Source organism: Phascolarctos cinereus, unplaced genomic scaffold, assembly GCF_003287225.1.
Source record: "Phascolarctos cinereus isolate Bilbo 61053 unplaced genomic scaffold, phaCin_HiC Scaffold_4;HRSCAF=312, whole genome shotgun sequence".
Taxonomy (NCBI): domain Eukaryota; kingdom Metazoa; phylum Chordata; class Mammalia; order Diprotodontia; family Phascolarctidae; genus Phascolarctos; species Phascolarctos cinereus.
In genome coordinates this window covers 502,048,320-502,070,297 of record NW_027555847.1, presented here as the reverse complement: position 1 = coordinate 502,070,297, position 21,978 = coordinate 502,048,320, and the positions used below count along the sequence as shown (strand labels likewise).

The following is a 21,978-nucleotide window of genomic DNA, read 5'->3' as shown; positions in this document are numbered from 1 at the left end:
AATGTCACCTAGGCTGTGTCACTGTGGCATAGCAGAAGGAGACCAGGACTTGAGAGTTAACCTGGCTTGGAGTAAATAAGTAATGGGCTTAAAGAAGATGTGAGGTCCACCAAATTCTGATTCTGTTACCTTATTGTGTCATGGAAGTGATCCTGTGTTCTTGAAGGCCATGACAAGGCCTGTCAAACTGGAAGAAAGTGAATTTGGACCCAGGGACAGACTTAGATGTCTCTTGGCCAAGGATTAATCTCTAAATGTGGAGAGTCTCCTCACCAGGTTAGCCACAAGGTGATCCATTTTTTTGGCCACAGAAGTTCTTGAAGATCATCTTTTGAGTTGAAGAGGGGCACAGATGCTCCCACATTGAGGAAATCATAGGTCTTTGACATTTTATGATGATTAGCAATAATCATCATCTTGATCATCATAATCATCTTGTGATTCCCTCATTCCCCTGTAAATATCACTTGTTCTTTATAAATACAGAAAATGCTGTCTCTTCAAAACCATTTGCTAGTCTCAGAATTTTTTTTAAAAAATGTCCAAGGAGATAGGACAGTTATTCTTTTCATCATAACAATAAGTGTATGCTTTATTCTCTTGAGTCTAAATGTCATGCTTAATTTTCATAAATAAGAAAGTAAACTAAGTTCTGTAATCTGTCATGGAAGAAAACTATTCTCTATTTTAAAAAAAGTCCCTACTTCCATTTGGAAAAACCACCTATCACTTAGTTGATTTCTGTTTTTTCTCTAAATTCTTACTGTACCAAACACTCAATAATCTAAAGAAAAGTTTGTGAAATGGTGGATTCCTGAAGTGTGAGATATGACTGACAATCGTCTCATTCTTCCCTGACCAGCTACGGGCAGCTCCATGTACTCTTCCTGAGGCATCACTCCCGGACCTCAAACAGTGCTGGTGCAGAGGTCGTGCTTTATCACCTGCCACGGTGAGGCTGGCCCCTCTCTCTACTTTGGTTTTTAAACTGTGAGGAGAAAAAAAGAGTCTGTTGATCTAATTTTTTTATCTTTTGTTGTTCCATAGAGAAGGTGTCTGTAAAAAGACCCATATTTTGAAGCTGAATAGAACAGGGAAGTTTGCATTGAATGTGGTGGATAACCTGGTGGTGGTTCATCATCAGGATACAGAGGTATGATGTGGATGCCATGGAGACTTGAATTTAACTTGGACTCCTAAGAACTAGTAGTGGATTTTTTGTGCTTAAAAAGCTTTGAACATCTGTAGTGGGTAAATAGTCCTCATTAAAAAAAAAAGTTCAAATCCAGCCTCAGACACTTGACACTTACTAGCTGTGTGACCCTGGGGAAGCTTAACCCCATTGCCTAGCCAAAAAAAACCCCCAAAACCAAAAAACAAACAAACAAAAAAACAAAAAAGAGAAAAACCAAAACAAAAAAGTGCTTTTGCCATCCTTATGTTAAAAATGGTGACCTTACAGATGGAAATTTGGGATGAGTGGTTTGATTTCCCCCTCTGTGGAGCAGAAGGAAATAATAACGATTTCATAAAATGATATGCATGAGTTTTAATACATAAGATATTGTAATACAACTATTCAGTTTGGGTTGTTATTTAGCATAGATGGTCATGTGAGTGGCCAAGTGACATAGTGGATGGGGTGCTGGACTTGAAATCAGGAAGACTTGAATTCAAATTCTGCCTCATATACTTGCCAGCTGTATGACACTGGGCAAAGCACCTAACTGCTATCTGCCTCATTTTCCTTATCTGTAAAATCCTCATTTTACATAATCATAGCACCTACCTCCCTGGGGAGATTGTGGGGATCAAATGAGATAATGTTTATAAAGTGCTTTGCAAACTTTAAAGTGCCATATAAATGCTAGCTACTGTTGTTGTTTATCCTTCATTCTCGAAGAGGACCATGATATCAGGAAGGTGATGCCATGACTTATAAGTGAATTGGATTTAAGTGAGGGAGAGCTGTGCAAGGTCACCAGCCTCACTTTCTCCTCCGGAGCCATCTGGGTCCAGTGGCCAGACACAGATCAGGATGACTGGAGATGGCCCTGTAAATGTTAGCTAGTATTAAAATGATGAAGGCCATGTAATCTCGTGGTTGTACTATATTTCTGAAATATTAAACTGTGTCATTATGAAGCATCCTCTTCAGATTGAATACTCATCTATAGGTAATAATGATTAGGAAGCAGTACTACGCAGGCTTAGTATGTTAATCATGAACTCTTAAGTCCCATTTGGTCATTGACTAATTTGGGTTTAAGCAAACCATTTATTCTTTATTCTCCGTTTTTCTTATTTTTAAGGTGTGCACGATAATACCAACACTTCTTTCTTACCAAGGATGCTGTGAATGATACACATGAGAATGCATTGAGGTCTTCAGGGGAAGATGTATATAAATGCAAGATACATTATTTTTGAGAGCAATGAATAATTAAAGTGAGGACTTTGGATTCTAAAAAGACAGCTATATTCACATATTGTAGCTAATTCTTAAATCAGAAAGAGCCTGCTTAATTTGAGGGTAGGGTGCTTGTACTCTTAACAATGGTCTTTAAGCTTAATTGTAATAGTATTCATTGAAATGTGTCTAGGTGCTGTAGAATAATACAGGCAGCTTTCAGCTATATCTGTTTTGGTGTCAACAATCTTCTTTTTTTCCCCTTCCCTCTTTAGACATCTGTAATATTTGACATCAAGTTAAGAGGAGAATTTGATGGCACAATTACCCTCCATCACCCTGTACTTCCAGCTCGATCAATACAGCCCTATCAGATTCCTATGGCAGGTAGAATTATTAAAATTCTATAGAGAAGCATTTTGTATTTTGCTAAAGGTTGTGTATAGTTGTATTATAGCAGATGTTATGTGTTTACCCTGACCCTTTGGGGTGCTTATTCAAGGTAGTAATGAATAGATATGTATACATTGTCACCCTTCTTATTGGATTGGTATGAGAAGGTTTTTTTCCTTCTTTAAAAACAGTAGTTCTTGGGGCAGCTAGGTGGTGCAGTGGATAGAGCACCAGCCCTGGATTCAGGAGGACCTGAGTTCAAAACCAGCCTCAGACACATAATACTTACTGTCTTTGTGACCCTGGGCAAGTCACTTAACCCCATTGTCTAGCCAAAAAAAACCCAACAAAAAACAGTTATTCTGTATTTACCAAAGTATAGTGTCTAGAGTGAACCAAGTGTCAGTCCTATTGTTCTTTTACTGTTTATCCCCAGTCTCTAATACTTTTTTCATTTCTTGGTGCTGTGTTTTAAGAGAAACATTGTCAAAGCCTGGAGGGTGAGGGGAGCTGAACCATTTTGCATGAAGAGCAATGTGGGGGACAGTGTTGGGGTTTTTATCTGGAGAAGAGAAAACTGAAGAAACTTTCTTTTTTTTAAATATATTTTTATTTCATTAAATATTTTTGTTTTGTTTTTTTTGTTTGTTTGTTTTTAGGCAGTTGTGGTTAAGTGACTTGCCCAGGGTCACACGGCTAGTGAGTGTTTGGTCTGAGGCTGGATTTGAACTCAGGTCCTCCTGACTTCAAGGCCGGTACTCTATCCACTGCGCCACCTAGCCACCCCTCATTAAATATTTCAATCACATGTAAAAACTTTTTTAACAGTTCATTTTTTAAAAATTTGAGTTCCAAATTCTCTCTCTCCCTCTGACCCCTCCCCCATCCACTAAGAAGGCTAGCGATATATCAGTCATACATGTGAAATCATGCAAAACGTTACCATATTAACCATATTGCAAAAGAAAACACACACACACACACACACACAAACACCCCTTCCCCCCCGCAATAAGGAAAGTTTTAAAAAAGTGTGTTTCAGTCTGCGCACAGAATTCATCAGTTCTCTCTGGAGGTGGACAGCATTTTTCATCATGGTCCTTTTGAATTAGAAGCAGGCCAACTTTCTTCAAATATTCAAAGGACTGATGTGTGGAAGAATTAAGCTTATTATTCTTTTCTTTCTGTAAATACTACCCTTTGGAGTTGTACATCTCCCTTTTGCAAGCAGATTAAATCTCAGGATAAGAAATAACTTCCTAGTAGCTGGAGCTATCCACAAGTTGAACAGAATGCCCCATCGGACAGAGTCCTCATTGATGGAGGTATCCACACCGAGTCTGCAGCGATACTGCAGAAGGGATTCCTGCATGGGGAAGGGGATTAGACTTGGTGGATCTCGAAGGTCCCTTTTACTATGTCTGAGATCTTATGAGTTTCCATGTGTGGAGTGTCAGACCTTTGTGAGACCAAGCTGTCTGCTGTCTTCAGTGTAGCTGATTGCTCCCCACAGCTTCTCGATTTTCTAGAACACCATTTACTCTGCTAGTTGATTGCATCTTTGGGTAACATCAAAGAGCTTTACTCTCTGCACAGTTGGACCATTAAAGGAAGGGGGAGAAGAGTTCTGCTTTCAGGAATTGTCTTTCCCACTTCACAGAGGTTTATGTCAATGCCATATGAGCAGTAAAGCTGGTGCTTTGGGTTCTTTGGCCCATAACTTAGCTGTAGGAAAAAAGGGCATAATGAATGAAGCCAGTTTAGCTTTTTGGAGTAGTCCTTTTTAACTCACAGTCATGGGTACTTAGTAGGGAGATAGCTTACTAAAGTGAAGAATGGGGCAGTTATTTAGATAATTCAGTCTACAGAACTCTCACTTTTGATGTCCAGATCATCTAGAGTATCTAAACTTGGTTTATCTGGTTCATTTTCTGTCTTCTCCATAATGTTTTGTAGGACATGTAAATGCTGATTTCTTAATCTTCATGTTTAGTAAACACACCACAGCAGGTCTGAATTTTTTTCTAACGGTAGGGATGGATAGACACTAATCCATGCTCATTGTGCTCTATTCTGCTCATGTGTCTTTAATCTTAAGTAGGTGGAATTGTGTTTTTGGGAAGCATGTTTTCAGCTTTTCTATATTTTTTTCTTTCAAAAATACAGGTCCTGCTTCTGTGACCAGCCAGTCTCCTGTTCCCTGTAAACTCTGTATCCTTTGAAAAGAGCAGCTGGCAGAGTGACTATGGAAGTGAAGTATCTCTGTCTTTTCATCTCTTCTTGCTTAAATTAGCCAACATGTAACCTCCCAAAATGTATGAATCTTTGTAAAACAAAATTTTAAAAAGTGCCATTTTCTGAAAGCTATCATTATACATATCATTAAGAAAGCCTCTTAGCTGTCTCAGGCATTTGGGAGGGGGCCTGTTTTTAAACATACACAAGAGGTAGGTGTGTGATAGCTGTTAAAAGACTTAAAAAGCATTTTTTAAGTGCTTACCATGTATGAAATGTGCTAAGCCCTAAGGACATAGATAAAAAATCTAAACAGTCACTGCCTTCGAGGAGCTCTCATTCTAAATGGGAGAGACAATATATGGGAGGGTTCTGCTTCAAGGCAGCTAAAAAGATCCAGAGGGCCCAAGGGTCCAGTGGATGGCAGGTAGAAAGACCCAGGTCTTCTTAGGGTATATCAGTGGGTCAGATAGCATGCCCAGGGGTTTGGAGTGTGTATAGTAACAAGGCAGATAATAAGACAGCCCAGAAGACTTGAGGATGCACTTGCAGAACAGACAGTGAGGCCTAGTGGCCATCTTACTCAAGGAATAATTGGTTAACTCCCTGCTCGTTCAAGCACTGTGAACCTCCACATGGTGGTGGTGGGTCCAGGGGGATCTGGCCCACCACTGCTGGAGAGGGAGGAGGCTAAAAATAAGCATGTATTCCTTCACTTTTTGGAACTTCCCTTGACATTCAGATTCATCATCCTGGATCGTCTTTCAGCCTGACATCATCATCAGTGCAAGTCAAGGTACGTCAGAAGGCACAGTCTTCCATCATAATATGTGTGGATTTCAGAAGGCAGTAAGACAATGTCTGATGAATTATGTCCAGATAAAATTTTCAGAAATGTCTAGATCCATCTGTTTTACTTCATTGGAAAATCTTAATGAGGTTTTTACAGAGCAACCTTGTTAGAGTAATAGTAGTAGAAGAGATAACAAAATATATTATTTGGGGTTAGTGGTATTTGTTAAGGACCTTTTTCAACTCTCCAGGCTCTTCCCTGAAAGTGTTCAATATGTGATGGGAAATCGAGGCTATGATTGATTGAGTGCTGCCCAGCCCCCTGGGTTGGAAAAAAGGCATCACTAGTATACAGAGTGTAGGAGTGTTCAGTTCTCTTTAACCTTTCTCTAGTCACTGAGATTGAGTTTTGGTTGACCTACTCTTAGGAGTTATCAGAACATTCAGAAGTAGGCCAGGAATGCTGTGCTAAAATTTAAACCCTAAGGTCAGTAGGTATTGTTCTGAATAACTGAGATTGTTCTTTTCAATGAAAAAAAATGGTTACCATTGTTATTTTGAGGATTTGCCACAAGAATTCAGTGAGATCTGGTTATATGTTTGTTGTGTTAGCTCTGGTTCAGATCAAATTGTTAAACCTGTTGCTTCTTAAATCTAGGTTACCTCTGGACTCTTCAGGTAAAACTTCAGCCTGTAGTAAATCTCTTGCTAGATAAAGGAAGGCTGATGGACTTTCTTCTCCAGAGAAAGGACTGCAAGATGGTCATTTTGTCTGTCTGTTCACAGAGTAAGTTTGTGCTTGCTAGTTTCTTTAAAGGCTTTAAAGTCAAGAACAAGTACTGCCTGCTATGTGCAGGGAATTGTATTCTGCAACACAGTTGCTGTACTTGAAAATTTCTAATTAGGTGCATATGACATCTGTACAAATAATTATAATAGAAATGAATATTACTAAGTACATTGAAGAGTAAGGTAGATTGGCATAAGATATTTGAGGATAAAAAAATAATTCGTCTTAGGGATCAGGGAAGGCTTACTTGAGATGGGCTTTGAATAGAAAGAGTTTCAAAAGCCAGAGATACGGAGGGTAGACTGTTCTGTGCATGGAGAACAGCATGAATAAACGCTAGGGGTGAGAGGCTAAAATGAGATTGGGGAACAACAGCAAATAGTCCAATTTGCATAGAACGTTGAAGGGGAGTCTTATCGCAAAAAGGCTTTCAAGGAAAATTAAACCCAGTATATGGAAGGGCCTGCAGGCAATGGGGAATCCTTCTGGTGGAGTAGAAAAATTGGAAAAGCTGACGAATTCAGATTTGGATATGGAGTGTGTGAGATGTTGGCAGGACATCCATTAGTATCCATTCTTGTCTTCCCAGGATTGAGGTTTTTGCCACCTGCCACCTGTATTTGGGTACTGGGCCACATTTTTGTACCTTGTCACCTCTTGGCAGTACAGAAGAGACTCCCCAGAATTACTTGGTCTTAAGAGTAGTTAAAAAGGCACTAACCAGGATGGTCCTAGACTCAGAACAGTAAGGAAACCCTGAATCTGGTCACATCTGCCTATAGTGAATATTGTCTGTTACTCAGCTCTAAAGCAATAAGACTGTTTTTAAGACATTCTGGATGAAGATAATTATTTCTACTGGAGCCACCCCTTACAATATGATTGAATGAATGTTATCAAGGCATCTTCTTTGGATTATATTTCAGCTATCTATTTCCCATTAGGAGATTGGAGAATTTAAAAATATATCATGAGTGTGGGTAGTCTTTGTAAGATTAGATTTTTATTAATTTTGTTTATAGAGTTTACATTCTAAAGAATATTTTTACGTGTGTATGAATGTTGTATTTCTTCTAGTGTTAAGTGAATCAGACAGAGGAACGTTGCCTGTGATTGCCACTGTTTTTGATAAACTCAATCATGAGTATAAAAAGTATTTGGAAGCTGAGCAGAGTTACACTATGGTAAGTTATTTATACTATGGTGAAGAGATTTCCCCTATTAAATATGGCTGTGTCTAATTTAAATAAAATTCACATGAGTTAATAGTTTTAAAATGTCATATTTAATCTTATTTAAATTAATGAAATGCCTCCAATTATATTGACTTTTCTGGTCCAAATCTTACAGTTAGGGTGTTGGACTACATGACATCTTACTTTATATAATAATATGTGATTCTGTCAAGTCATTCCTGTGTCTAAACCAAAAGGGAAAGCTATTATTGGTAGTAGTAGTTTAGGAAGGCTGAAACACCTAAGTATTTAAATTAGTTCAGTTTATTTTGTTTCAAATATATTTGTGATTTTTTGCGTACTGTCTTCTACAAAAATAAAAGTTGTAACAATAAACTAAACTACTATTCTTGTCCTCCAGACTGGAGAGTTATGAGCCTGGCACATCATAGATCCTTGAAATATTGAAGTGGATCTCATTTTATTTAGTAACCTCTCCACCTCTAGATTTTTTATGTAGTTATATGTTATTCCCATTTTATAGAACATGAGGCTGAGATTTTGATTCTTTTATTATGGTATGCCTCTATCTTCCAAAGCCAGAATGGACGGACATTTGATAAATTAGAAAAGAAAACATTATGTTTCCCCTCATTCCTATTTTCAGTTGATAATCTATTAAAATAAGAGATCCATCACGGAATTTAATATCCTGTTGTTGTGATCAATAATAGCTAGAAGGCTGTTTCTTTCCATTTACTTGTTAATTTGAGAGAAATGTCCTAACAGATTTATTTTAATAGCACATTTATATTGTGTATTTTTTTTCTTACACCAGCTTTCACTGATGTCTCTTCTCAAAGCCCTGATGTTCTTTCTTTTGTAGAAATTGTAGTTATTATGTGTATCCTCTTTAAAAATATTTTTATTTTTATTTTTTTAATTAATTAATTTATTAAGGCATGATCAGGTGAAAGCAGGATCTCAGAGTACCCAGATATATTCCTCTGCCCAGTGTCACCTATCTCCTTATGATGTCTTCTAAACTCCTTCTTTACTTGACAAAGTGTCAGACAATTGACACTTTCCAGTTGTTTGAATAAGATCATGAAAGGACTTCCCATCCTTTACTTGACTCCAGACATTACAAGTGTTTCCCAGTAGGTTGTATTGAGCGGCAACTTTCTGTTTTGAATAGAGTGAGACCCCCTTTCCCTTGCTTCGAAACTGTGATCCCCAAGGAGTCAAGTGGACTGGAAGGAGGAGATGGCTTTCTGTCTATTAAAAGGATGACATTTCTTTAATTCACAACTGACTCCATTGGCATAGCTTGTAATGGATGACTGAGTGAACAAATGAATAAAAATCACTTATGAGCTTACTGCATACCAAACGTTATGTTAAGAAGTGGAGATACAAATACAAGAATGGAGAAAGTGCCTCACAGAGTTTACATTCTAATGTAGGAGACGGCACAGATGAAAGAGCGGTGGTCAAGGGAAGAGAGTTGTAGTCTGGGAAGTCCAAAGAGATAAGTGGAACAATAGGGCAGTTCACAGATGTGCCCTTTCCAGAGGCAATGGTGGTATTGATTTGGTTGGGGTTGGAGGATAAGCATGTTTTCGCCAGGCAGAAAACGGTCAGGGAGAAGGTGAGGACAGATGGTCTTAAGGATGACAGAACCAAATGGCTCTAACTGGTGGAGTGCAGGCAGGATCAACAGGAGCCAAGAATGCAGGGAGTGCCTGCCTCCCTCTTCCGTCAGCCATGGGAACATCTCCCTCTCCAGGACAAGAAGGCACTGTCAGCTCCAGCCACCCTCAGGTCCCCTGCCCTGTTGTGCCTGTAGCTGGTAGGATAAAGCTCCATTGGACTCGGAAGAGAGCAGCAGGTGCTTCAGCTACTTCCCTGAAGACTAGTGTTTTGTTTTTTTTCCTTAGTGAGGCAGTTGGGGTTAAGTGACTTGCCCAAGGTCACACAGCTAGTGAGCATTACCTGTCTGAGGTCAGATTTAAACTCACGTCCTCCTGAATCCAGGGCCAGTGCTCTATCCACTGCGCCACCTAGCTACCCAAGACTAGTTTTTAACATTGGTTTCAAAGTCAAGGAAATCAGGGTTTCAAAGATGCTCGTCGACTGAAGTCAATGGCTCCAATGGGGCTATCTTGACTCATTCCAAACAGCAGCTTTCTTAAAAGCCACTCTCAACAGCTGTGTTCATAACAGTAGAGGCTTCTTCCAGAAAAAGGGGGCAGGTGGGAGTGGTGTTCGGAGTCTTTGTTCATCCCAACCTCTAAGGTCAGATGAACTTATGTCTAAAATGCAATTCTGTGTACAAAGTCTTCCTTTCTCAGTGAAGACAGGCTGGGGGTGGTGACCCCTGAGGAGAACCCACAGGGATGAGTCTCTTCTCATAGCTGCCTTTGGGGGAGGGTCACTGCTAGTCTCCTGCGTTGTTGTTGCCATCTTTCTGGCCTCCACCTACACAGCCAAAACAGGGCAACTTGGACAAACAGTTGATACTGTTTCACCCATATCTTCTAGTCACAAGTGAAATTGGTTTCCAGGGCTGCTTCTCTTCATGTTCCACTTGAGTCTCGTATCTGAAAGTCACATTTTCTATTCAGCTCTGGTCTTTTCATCAAGAGTACTTGAAAATCCCCTATTTCACTGAATGACCATTTTTTTCCCCTGAAGGATTATACTCAGTCTTGCTGGGTAGGTGATTCTTGGTTGTAATCCTATCTCCTTTGCCCTCCAGAATATTATATTCCAAGCCCTGCGGTCCCATAACATAGAAGCTGCTAAATCTTGTGTTATCCTGATTGTGTTTCCACAATACTTGAATTGTTTCTTTCTGGCTGCTTGCAATATTTTCTCCTTGACCTGGGAACTCTGGAATTTGGTTACATTATTCCTAGGAGTTTTCCTTTAGGGATCTCTTTCAGGAGGAGATGGAGATGGGTGGATTCTTTCAATTTCTATTTTGCCTTCTGGTTCTAAAATATCAGGGCAGTTTTCCTTGATAATTTCTTGAAAGATGATGTCTAGGCTCTTTTTTTGATCATGGCTTTCAGATAGTCCAATAATTTTTGAATTCTCTCTCCTGGACCTATTTTCCAGGTCAATTTTGTTTTTCCAATGAGATATTTCACATTGTTTTCTAATTTTTCATTCTTTTGGATTTGTTTTACAGTGTCTTGATTTCTCATAAAGTCACTAGCTTCCAATTGCTCCATTCTAATTTTTAAGGAAATATTTTTTTCAGTAAGCTTTTGGACTTTTCCATTTGGCCAATTTTGCTTTTGAAGGCATTCTTCTCCTAATTGGTGTTTTGGACCTCTTTTGCCATTTGGGTTAGGCTTTTTTTAAGGTGTTATTTTCTTCTGTATTTTTTGGGTCTCCTTTAGCAAGCTGTTGACTTTTTTTCATGATTTTCTTGCATCACTCTCAGTTTTTCCTCTACTTCTCTTACTTGCTTCTCAAAATTCTCTTCGACCCTGAGACTGATTGATATTTTTCTTGGAGGCTTTGGATGTAGGAGCTTTGACTTTTTTGTCTTCTTCTGGTTGTATGTTTTGATCTTCTTTTCACCAAAGTAAGATTCTGTAGTCTGACTCTTTTTGCGCTTCTTGCTCATGGTCTCAGCCAATTACTTGAGTTTTAAACTCTTTGTTAAGATAGGAGTCTACTTCCAGTATGGAGAATGTACTGTCTCAAGCTTCAGGGGTTTTGTGTAGCTGGTTTTTTTTTTTAGGCAGTTGGGGTTAAGTGACTTGCCCAGGGTCACACAGCTAGTAAGTGTCAGTGTTTGGTCTGAGGCCGGATTTGAACTCAGGTCCTCCAGACTCCAAGGCCAGAGCTTTATCCACTATGCCATCTAGCTGCCCCTTGTGTAGCTGTTTGCAGAGATACTTCTAGGGACCTGTAAATTTTCAGTTCTTCCAAGGTGCTATGATCAAGAGTGAGGTGTTTACTCCTTTCTTAGCCTGTGCTCTGGTCTGTGAATGATCACAAGCACTCTTTTCTGTCTTGGAATTGTGAGGAGGATTTCTCTGTACCATCACTACAAGCTCCACCACACCAATGCTCCTCCTCACCCTAGGACCACCCCCCAGAACTGTGACCCAGATCCAAGCACCAGCAAAACAAGAGATTCCTGCAGCAGCATAGAGATCCCTGCAATCCCCCTCTTATCAGCCACTGGATTCCCCCTCAGTCTGTGGGCCAGAAGCTCCGGAAGCAGCCACTGCTCTGGGGCTTCACCCGGAGACTGGGGCTGGGACCAGCCACACTTGTCTCTAACCACCGCAGACACAGACTTTTCCTACTGACCTTCTAAGTTGTCTTTGGTGTTCATGGGTTAAGAAGTCTGGAAACTGCCACAGCTGCCTGTGATTCAGTCCTCTGAGGCCTGCATGCCCATGCTGAACTGTGTTCCTCTCCCAGCCTGGCATGTTATACATTTCTGATCAACCATCCAGGTTGTCTTGGGCTGGAAATTTGTTTCACTCTCTCTTTTTGTGGGTTCTGCTGCTTTAGAATTTGTTTAGAGCCATTTTTTACAGGTGTTTGGAGGGGTTTGGGGGAGAGCTCAAGCAAGTCACTGCTTTTACTCTGCCATCTTGGCTTTGCCCCCAAAATATTTTTATTTTTATATTTTGTATTTTTCAGGTAGTTAATTCTGTTCTGGTTATTTAACCCATTTTATAATTTTGAAGCAGTTTACCTTCTGTGTAGATGGAGTTGTTTGCTGTAAATACTACTCATTTTATAAAGCACTTCAAGGATTACAAAGTGCTTTCCTCACAAAAACCCTTTGGGATAAATAATCCAAGTTTCTCATCTCCATTTTACAGATGAAGAAACTGAGGCCCAGAGAGTTAAATAGCTTGCTTATGGTCTCATAAGTCACATGAATAAGTGAGTGTCCAAGAGCACACCAGGGAAAGGACTAATAGGAGCCTGCAGGTGGCGCCAGATGGCCCAATGCAAAGTGTGCCCCTCCTTGTGTAGGACTCTTATACCAGTGCCTGGCGAAGTCTGGCCCAGAGAAGTTAGCGGAGGTGTTGAGGGGCACCCTCCTGTATTGTAGTTTCACAGTATCATCTCGTTCCCTTCTTTGCGTCTCATGGACATTAAAGACAGAAACACTTTGAAGTATCTAGTGTCACTTAAAGGAATTTTTCCATTTGTTTCTTCACACATCTTAGTGTCATACTCCCTATTTTTGGCTACAGAAGTCTTAGCCTGTATTGTGAATAAATTCTTTCCCTCTGTTCTTCCTAAGGAAGATGTTAAAGAAATCCCTGTAAAGGAGAGACCAGGAACAGCTTTCGCAATGAAACTCCAAAGCTCGTTTCTCAGAGGTTTTCTTGCAGGCCTCACCATAAAGTCACCAGGCAATTCTCCCTTTTCCCCAGGGAACTTTGAATGCCCTCTCCTCGTCTTCTTCTGGGCCAGGCATCAGCAGCTTCTTTCCATCAGACAAAGAGTTTTAAAACTTAATTAGGATATTCACATGAATTGATACTCCTACATAGAAACATAGACATGTTATGTAAGCCATCTATTTTTCTGGGCCTGCAGGCTAGTTCTAGATAAAATTGGTTTTTCTTTTAGGTGAATTTGGGCCTCATGCTCTTAAATGGTTGCTCTAGTTTCTTCTTTTTAAAAAACATTTTTTTTCTTTACAAAAATTTACTTTTCTTTTTCCCACCACCCCCACGTCCATTGAAAAAGAAAGAAAAAACCCTTGTGAAAAATGGTATACGCACAATAGTCAGGCAAACAAGTTCATGAACTTGCCGTGTCCAAACAAATACATCTCATTGTGCACCAGGTCCATCACCCCTCTGTCAGGAGGTGAGTGGCTTGTGTCCTCCTGAATCCTCTGGAATCGTGGTCATTGCGTTGATCAGGAGTCTCGAGTCTTTGTTTTCAAGTCCTGCGGAGCGCACCCTTCGGGGCGGGGACGGACCTTTGCCTTGCTTTGTGTCCCCATCGCTTGGCAGAGCGTCTGGCACACAGCAGGTATTGGTAAATGTTTATTGACTGATTCTTTGTAATTAGTCATCCGTATAGCCCTACAGACTGAGCTTTCTTTTCTGGTTTCAGAGCTAACTTGTATCTTCCATCAACTTTCAGCTTCCTGTGGCCATTAAGACAAAGTCTGCACGGCTGAAAAGACCCCTGGGTCTAATTGTTGGAGGGGAAAGAACAGTGGACTAGATAATTGGGATGGACTTGGTACTCTTCCCACTTTTAACATTGACTCAGTGTGCATGTGTGATGTTGGTCACATATCTCTGTGGCCTCTGTTTGCTTATCTGCAAAATGAGCAGATTGAAATAGTTAATCTATAAGATCTTTTCTTTCTCTGACAGTTTGTGATGGCCTTTCTTGTTATCCTGCTCCCAAGTCAACCTACTTCCTTCCACTGGCAGATTGATGAGTCAGCTTACTCAAGGCAAATGAATATCCAGAGTCCCATCTTATGTTTGCAATATTGTGATACAGTAAATCAGTCAGTGAGCATTAACTAAGACCCTACTATATGCCAGACACTGGTGCTACGAAGACAAAAATGAAATGGAACTGGCCCTTGGGGAGCTCACATTCTATTGGGGAAACATGCATGAGCCGCTGGGGGGAAATGTGGGAAGACTTCACCGAGGGCTTGCTGGAACAGTTTGGTGGAACTGAGAAGGACAGGAAGCAGGGATTAGGGGAAAGTTTACCAGGCCTGGGGGAGGGGGAAGGCCAGTGCTAACGCAGTACGTGGTGTTGTGTGAGAAACAGCAAGGCCAGTCTGACTAGACCACAGAATAGAGGAAGGGGGTATAATACGACTAAAAATGTAGCTGGGCACAAACTGTGAAGAGCTTTAAAGGCCAAACCGAGGGGCTTAGGTTTGATCTTAGGGGCATTTGGGAAACATTGGAGTTTATGGAATATAGGGAGGTGACACAGACCTGTATGTTCAGAAAATCACTTAAGCGGCCATGTGGCTTGGAGAGGGTGGAGAGGGCCATGGAAGAGGGTATTGCATTAGTCCGGGTGAGAGGTGCTGAGGAACTCGGGTCATGGCTGTGCAAGTAAAAATGGACAAATGTGAAACCTGTCATGGAGACAGATGACAAGAGGGGCAGCGGGTCAGGATATGTAGGGTGAAGGAGAGTGACAGAGGTAATGCTGAGATTGCAAACCTGGAATTGTGGTCGGGGGTGGGGATTGAGTTCTGGTTTGGACACGTACCTGTTGGACATCCATTCTGAAATCTCTAGTAGGCAGTAGATGTGCAAATGGAACTCAAGATAGATCTGGGAAATAGATACGTAGAGATAATCGAACTCATGGGAGAGCGGATGAGGTCACTGATGAAGAGAAGATCGAGCCTTCGGGTACACCCACAGTTGTGAGGGGCATAGTGTGGATGATGAAGCAGCAAAGCGGTCATGAGGGTAGGAGAAAAGAGAGCAGATGTCAGCACAGGGTAGCTCTCCAATATGGTTTTTTCAGTGGTTTCATTAGAATTCGTAGTCCCAAAATCTTTTCAGAGAGAGAATAGCAAATGCACAAGTGTTTCTAGTGCTACTTGACAAAATAAGAGAAGCACCAGATGAGGGCCACCCAAAAAAAGGAAGTCTGAGGTCAAAATGTTACTGGTAACCGCAGCGCTGGAGGAGTGTTGTAGAGTCACATCATCTTCATCAAAGGGTCAGATCAAAGCACTGAAAGTGGAACCTACTTAGGGGAAAAGGCAGCGCAGCTTCAACGAGGGGATGTCCAGCGAGGGATCTCTGAGGTAGTACGCGCCAAAGGGGAGTTGTGCGATCTGATTGTCGAGGTGCCCTCCCAGACATGGGTTCAGTAGGAGGGAAGGAGACCGCGAGATATGGTAATGTAGCACCAGCTTCAGGCTAAGAATGATTTTACTCTGTATTTATATTAACTACCTAGGAGTGAAGCCAGAGTGAAATCGTCAGGTTTATAGATGTTGCCGCTGAGGCAGTAATTCAAACTATGGAGTGTGGTTGTGAAACAGTGGGACCTCATAACCCACACGTGGAAATCTGCCTCACGACTTCATGTCTTACATTCTTCCTCTGCAATCTCTCGCATTCATTCCCACCTTGTTTTCCCTGCCTTAGAACAAACAAGTCCTCTTTGCTGCTCACTGGCCTGTCTTAGTAGCCTTCCAAAGTAGGTCTTCACATGATCTACCTCCTATCCTTCCCACTTCCACCAGATTTGCCTTTTTTGTCTGTAGTTTAGATATAGTTTTATCTTTAGCTCAGAGTACTTCAGCGGTTCTTCACTGCCTACACAGGGAATACAGATGACTTGTAATTTGTGGGTACAGGGTACTCTCTCAGGTCAAGGAGACTCCTCTACCAGTGGAGGTTGGCACCGTCTCTGCTTTGAGTTGAGAATGGAGTAATGAGAGGTTAAAGTAACTTGCTTAGGATCAGAGAGTCAATATTCATCAAAAGCAAAACTGAAGTCTGGTCTGCCTAGCTTTAAGGCCAGTTGTCTCCTGTGTCTTGCTGCTTACGTAACAAAAATATAAATGTGTGCCTGGTATTATTCTAGGCCCTCCACTCTGGCACTAACCTACCTTCTCAACCTCACCTCATGTCCTTACTGTGTGTTCTAGCTAAACCTGATGGCCACCATCCACAAAACTTTCAGTGATCCAGTCAGTATTAGATGACTTGCCCTTGGACCTCCCATTTTCCCTACAGTATTTTTTTTTTTACTTTTTTGCTTTTTGGTGAGGCAATTGATTGCCCAAGGTCACACAGCTAGTAAGTGTCAAGTGTCTGAGGTCAAATTTGAACTTAGGTCCTCCTGACTCCAAGGCTGGAGCTCTGTTCACTGTGCCACCTAGCTGCCCCTCCTACAGTATTTTTATAATAGTCCTCTACCATACTATGAGTGACTTTATTGAGGGTAGGAATCTTAACTACACTTTGAGCCTAAGCTTGCTTTCCGAAATCTTTACCCAGCCACAGATCTAGAGCTGGAAGGAACCTTAAAGGTCATCTAGTTCAACCTCTTATGAAGAAGCAGTGTCAGGAAGAAGCTCAGTGACTCGCTTAGTGTCCCATAGCCAGGAAGATTGACTGGAAGGAGGATAGAAGCCTGGCAGGCAGTTCCTTCTGGTTCTGACTCCAGCTCTCTTCCTAGTCCACCAGGCTGCCCGGCACACTCTCCTGTCTCTGCATCTTGAGCTTATTGTGGGTAGGGTCTCTTGCTGTGAATTAGTGGGCTGGCTATCAACTGTTCTTTTCCTTCTACTTTAGGTAGTGGAAACGGGCAGAGCCGAAGCAATCCCCTTCTGAAAAGACCTGTTCGGACCCAAGCTGTCATTGATCAGTCTGATATGTACACTCATGTTCTCTCGGTATTCACAGAAAAGAAGGTTGGTAAATAAATTTTTCATTTAATTTATCCTTTGCTCAGTGAATAGTATTCCAAGAAATAAAAGAATTGAGGAAGCAGATGAAGTTGGTAGTATAACTCATGCTTCCAATACCTTGAGTTAATCATAACAAAGAATCTGGAGTGGTTTCCCCGTACAAGGTGATTTAGCAGAACCCAGAAAGTGGTCCCCTGACAAAATGGTCATCTGTGTCATCCACTCTTTGAGGGGTGAGGGGAATGGAGCCAGAGGGTCATGATCAATAACCTTGATGGTAAAATTAGATTTTAATTGACAGAACCCAATGAACAAGATGACACACTTAATTTTCTCCTTATTTTACTGTGATCCAGACCTGTAATTTTATAGCTCTCCCTTAGTTCTGTTAACATGAAATCCACTCTAGTAAATTTTTGTTCTTTTTTCTAGGAGATACCGCATAAGTTTGTGATAGCAGTCCTGATGGAATATATTCGCTCTCTCAACCAGTTTCAGATCCCTGTTCAGGTATTTTTCAAGCAATATTTATTGCCAAATTTTAAAAAATGATCTTATAACTTTAAACACCACATTTAAAATTTAAGACTGTTAGTCTTAAATAGTCTTTTTCTCTTTTAATCTCCCTTCTGGATATACTAAAGGAGCATCAAACGTGCCTCAAGAATGCTAAGACCACTCCCCTAAAAAGAGCAGGGCATTCTCCCCTGGCCTCAGTCTGCTGTCTTGTACTCATTGCCCTGCACAAGGTGAGGCAAAACATCCTCTAACCCTTTTTCTCTTCCTCAGCATTACCTACATGAACTTGTCATCAAGACACTTGTTCAGCACAACCTCTTTTACATGCTCCATCAGTTCCTGCAGTACCATGTCCTCAGTGACTCAAAGCCTTTGGTAGGTGTCACATAACCTAATTTCTTTATTGTTAACTTTTGATTTCAAATATTTCTTAGTCACATTTGTGTTTATCTTTAAAGTTGAAAATTATCTGAAAAACTTTCTTCCAGGCTTGTCTGTTGTTGTCCCTAGAGAGTATTTATCCCCCTGCTCATCAGTTGTCTCTGGACATGCTAAAGGTAAGGGTGATTGATAATCAATGCTGTTGGGAGTTTCTAGCCAGGAATCAGATCTGCTTATATTTCTACCATCTCTTTTCTCCTTTCAGAGGCTTTCCACGGCCAATGATGAAATAGTAGAAGTTCTTCTTTCTAAGCACCAGGTGTTAGCTGCCCTAAGGTTTATCCGAGGTATTGGGGGACATGACAGCATCTCTGCTCGAAAGTTTCTGGATGCTGCAAAACAAACTGAAGATAACATGCTTTTCTATACCATATTCCGCTTTTTTGAACAACGAAATCAGCGTTTACGAGGGAGCCCACATTTTACGCCAGGTGAGTAACAAAGAGCAACAGAATTTGAAAACTCTGACTTTTGGTTTTTCTTTCTAAATAGCTGGTTGAGAAGTTACATATACATCACACCTCTTAACAAAAGAAAAAAGGCCTCCTTGACAATTCATTAGTAGCCAAGTTTTAGTCCTAGTCTCTTATGAGAGAACACAATCTCCATCTAACAAATCTATCTGAGGCGTAGCCAGTAATTCACTTAAAAAAAGATTCTAATCTTTAATAAAGTAAGAACTTATAGGGAGAATTGAATAATGGCTTTTTTTTTAAATGGGCCCAAGAAATTCAGCTAGACTTGAGATTACCAGTTATGGCAAAACACCCAGGTATAAAGAACTTCAAGAAGATAGTTAAAACAGCAAATTATACGGTGGTCTGTTTTCTTAGTTCTAATTGACTGCTCAAACTTCATCCCATTTCCTTTAGTTCCATACTCAGTGGTAAACAGCTTCTCAGTACTCTCACACCAAACTGAAAACTCTCTTTTCTCTAGGTCCTTTAATATTTCAGACTCTTAGCTTCTGCCTTAGTTCACAAGCCTGTGAACCTTTGATCAGCAACAGCATTCTAGATCAGTTTCTGAAAATTAACTGTGTAGGCCTTCATTCTTTTCTAAGATGGATAAAGTAGTTGAGGACTTTACTTTTACTTGCAAGTTAAGGCAGAAAGTTAAAAACAAGCGTGCTTTTTCAGTGGTGACAGGTTAGTCCTGCATTTCTCCTTTCCTCTCCAAGTAGAAGAAGGGTTATATATTTATCTAATTGTCTCTTTTTGCTGACAGAAGGTTTTTATATTAAGTAGTTGTGAAGTTACAGTAAAGATGCTAGTGTCTTATACAGAAAAGGAAGCTCAAAGCCTAAGAAAAACATATCATTTTATTAAAGAAAATAAGTTAAAACCCCTCATACATATGTACCAACTGCAGGTGTTTGTTCTAGGTTCATTTTCCCCATCTGTTTTTAATCTGTGAAATTCCTTTAAATAGTGAATCTAACAGACTTTATTTTATTTTCCTTTACAGGAGAACACTGTGATGAACATGTTGCTTTTTTCAAACAGGTTTTCGGAGACCAAGCTCTAATGAAGCCTACAACTTTTTGAATTCATTTGCTAGTTTTTACAAAAATTGTACAAAGTTAATTTATTGCATTAATAAAGCTCTTTGAACTACAAAATGTTATAAAGTATATATAATATTAATATATATATGTGTACAATATATATATATACACAGTATTCTGGAAGGTTACTTAAAAATATGGTACAGAACCTGTATGAATGGCTTTTTCCCTAAAAGTAGAGGGAGAAAAAATTGCATTGATTTGCTTTTTCTTTAAAAAAAAAAAAAGGTGGCAGTGAGCAGTCTATTCTCATACCCACCAATATTGGCCGTCACTTTTGGCTTGCTGAGAAGTTACATGTTTCTTCTAGCTTCTCCAAAGTGTCTCAGTGTCCTAAAGATTTAGTAATGCTGCTTCACAAGTCCAAGTTGAGCATTCCTGAGTTTAAAAAACACATCTGAAGCTGTTGGTGTTAAATAGCGGTGGTGTTCAGTGATGTCCAGTGCACAAGCTAGTCACGCCAACACCACAGTTCCTAGAATACCATGACTGCCCCATGCTATACCACATGACCATTCAGCCACCTAAAGGACTAGAAGTTGAGGAGCCGTTCCCGTTCAGTTCCTCTGTTTCGTTCTTGAGCAGCCTGACTTTTAGCTTTATTTACTGATGGCCCTGTAGGGGAAGGAAAATAAGTTGGTTACTGGTTTTTCCCCAGAGTGTCATCAACTGAGTCTGTTTCTTCTTAGCACAACCATTTTAATAATACAAGATAGGTGCTACTATTATCCCCATTTTACAGATGAGGAAAGTGAAGCAAAAAGAGGTGAAGTGATTTGCCCAAGATTACTAGTAAGTGTCTTGAGGCCAAATTTGAACTTGGGTTTCCCTGACTGCAGGCTGGGTTTCCTCTCCTGCACTACCAACTATTCAATGTTAAGGTTGTAGGGTTCTGAGCTGACCAATTTCATCTCTTGTTCTCCCTGGTCACTAGGCAGTTAAATGTAACCTCACACAGAAGGTGAAGAAGCACATGTTAGTAGAAGAAAATTGTCTTCCAGCCTCATTTTAGTCTTTAGGAAAATGCTATCAAGTAAACTAGTAATCTTCCTTTTTATCCTGTTCACTCCTGCTTTGCTGAGGCTGGTTCACCCAGGGATTTGGTCCAAGCTCACAGCTGACTCAATTTAAGCCCTTATACCTGAAAACAGTTAAAGGCAGGGGTAGAGTCACAGTAGAGAGGCCTCTACTTCAGTGTTCTTATTCTCATCCCCAAAAAGTAAATAAAGCTAATACCAGTGCAGCATTTGTGAACACCATGAATAATCTGGCTGCATATTTATTCTTCACCAGTCATCTACTCAATAACATTAAATGCTAGTAGAGGCCAACTGGTACTGAGTCATGTTTAGCCAGAATTTGATCAATGTCCTATCTAGGGGCCCTTCTACTTCCCCAAGGACCAGCCAAAGTAGGGGAATTAATAGAAATTCTTACTTTGACATCATGTATAATTCCTGGGTTTGGCACTGTAACAAGTAACAGTTGTGGCAACAAATCCTTCATGTAAAAATGAGAATTCCTTAAAGTGAATACTGCAAATCAAAAGCCACTGATAAAAACCTTGAATATATTTTTAAATGCTTCTGTAGCACCAAGTTCTTCCCATTTTATACCCATAAAAACAATTTAATAAAACTTACCTACATAGCTAAGCAAGACTGGAAGGAATATTAAGCCATGTGTGGCTCCCAACAAGACCATAGCTAAATACATCCGAAAGTAAAATATCTGGAAAATCTGAGATCTGGCAAAGGCCAACACCACAATCCCTCCAAATTTTGTTAGTGTAATTCCACTAAAAACCTAAGAGGAAATATGGAAATGTTAGAAACAAGTTATATGTATCAGTGTAAACAACTGTACCTTCTCCAGCCTCAAATTCACATATCCCCTTAGAGTAATAATTTAAGGGCAAGAGCTCAACTTAATACATTCTACTCAATGGTCAAAGGCAATGGGGCAAAAACAGCACAGTCAATTACAAGCCACTGATAATCCCAACTCTAATTTAAGCCAGTAGTTTTAAATCCCCCCTCCGTTAAAACTACCAAGTAATGTCATAGACTGATTTTTTAAAATTATGTGTCCAGCTTCAGTACTTAATGAGCACTAGAATAGATAAAACAATGTGACAGAATTGAAAGTCAAGAGAAACACATGAAGCATAGATGATGCACAGTTGCTTCACACTAGGTATACAAAGATAAAACAGTCCTTAGTGACCAAAAG

General features: G+C 40.3%; 2 protein-coding genes across 3 annotated transcripts in view; one reads left to right on the top strand and one right to left on the bottom strand.

Moving 5' to 3' along the window:
* The window catches only part of RMC1 (regulator of MON1-CCZ1), a 32,629-nt gene extending 12,829 nt beyond the window's left edge, over positions 1-19,800 (top strand). Inside the window, exons 8-20 of the mRNA XM_020968749.2 lie at positions 863-952; positions 1,048-1,153; positions 2,686-2,797; positions 4,970-5,014; positions 5,781-5,834; positions 6,489-6,617; positions 7,698-7,808; positions 17,104-17,222; positions 17,652-17,729; positions 18,009-18,113; positions 18,227-18,295; positions 18,385-18,610; positions 19,647-19,800. Coding sequence (XP_020824408.1) covers positions 863-952; positions 1,048-1,153; positions 2,686-2,797; positions 4,970-5,014; positions 5,781-5,834; positions 6,489-6,617; positions 7,698-7,808; positions 17,104-17,222; positions 17,652-17,729; positions 18,009-18,113; positions 18,227-18,295; positions 18,385-18,610; positions 19,647-19,726 — 1,324 coding nt within the window. The 3' untranslated portion in view covers positions 19,727-19,800. The remainder of the gene's footprint in view (positions 1-862; positions 953-1,047; positions 1,154-2,685; positions 2,798-4,969; positions 5,015-5,780; positions 5,835-6,488; positions 6,618-7,697; positions 7,809-17,103; positions 17,223-17,651; positions 17,730-18,008; positions 18,114-18,226; positions 18,296-18,384; positions 18,611-19,646) is intronic.
* The window catches only part of NPC1 (NPC intracellular cholesterol transporter 1), a 52,335-nt gene continuing 49,839 nt past the window's right edge, over positions 19,483-21,978 (bottom strand). For both annotated transcript variants that reach the window (XM_020968746.2, XM_020968748.2), the window contains exons 24-25: positions 21,390-21,552; positions 19,483-20,361 (exon numbers count right to left, since the gene is read on the bottom strand). In XM_020968746.2, coding sequence (XP_020824405.1) covers positions 20,279-20,361; positions 21,390-21,552 — 246 coding nt within the window. In that variant the 3' untranslated portion in view covers positions 19,483-20,278. The remainder of the gene's footprint in view (positions 20,362-21,389; positions 21,553-21,978) is intronic.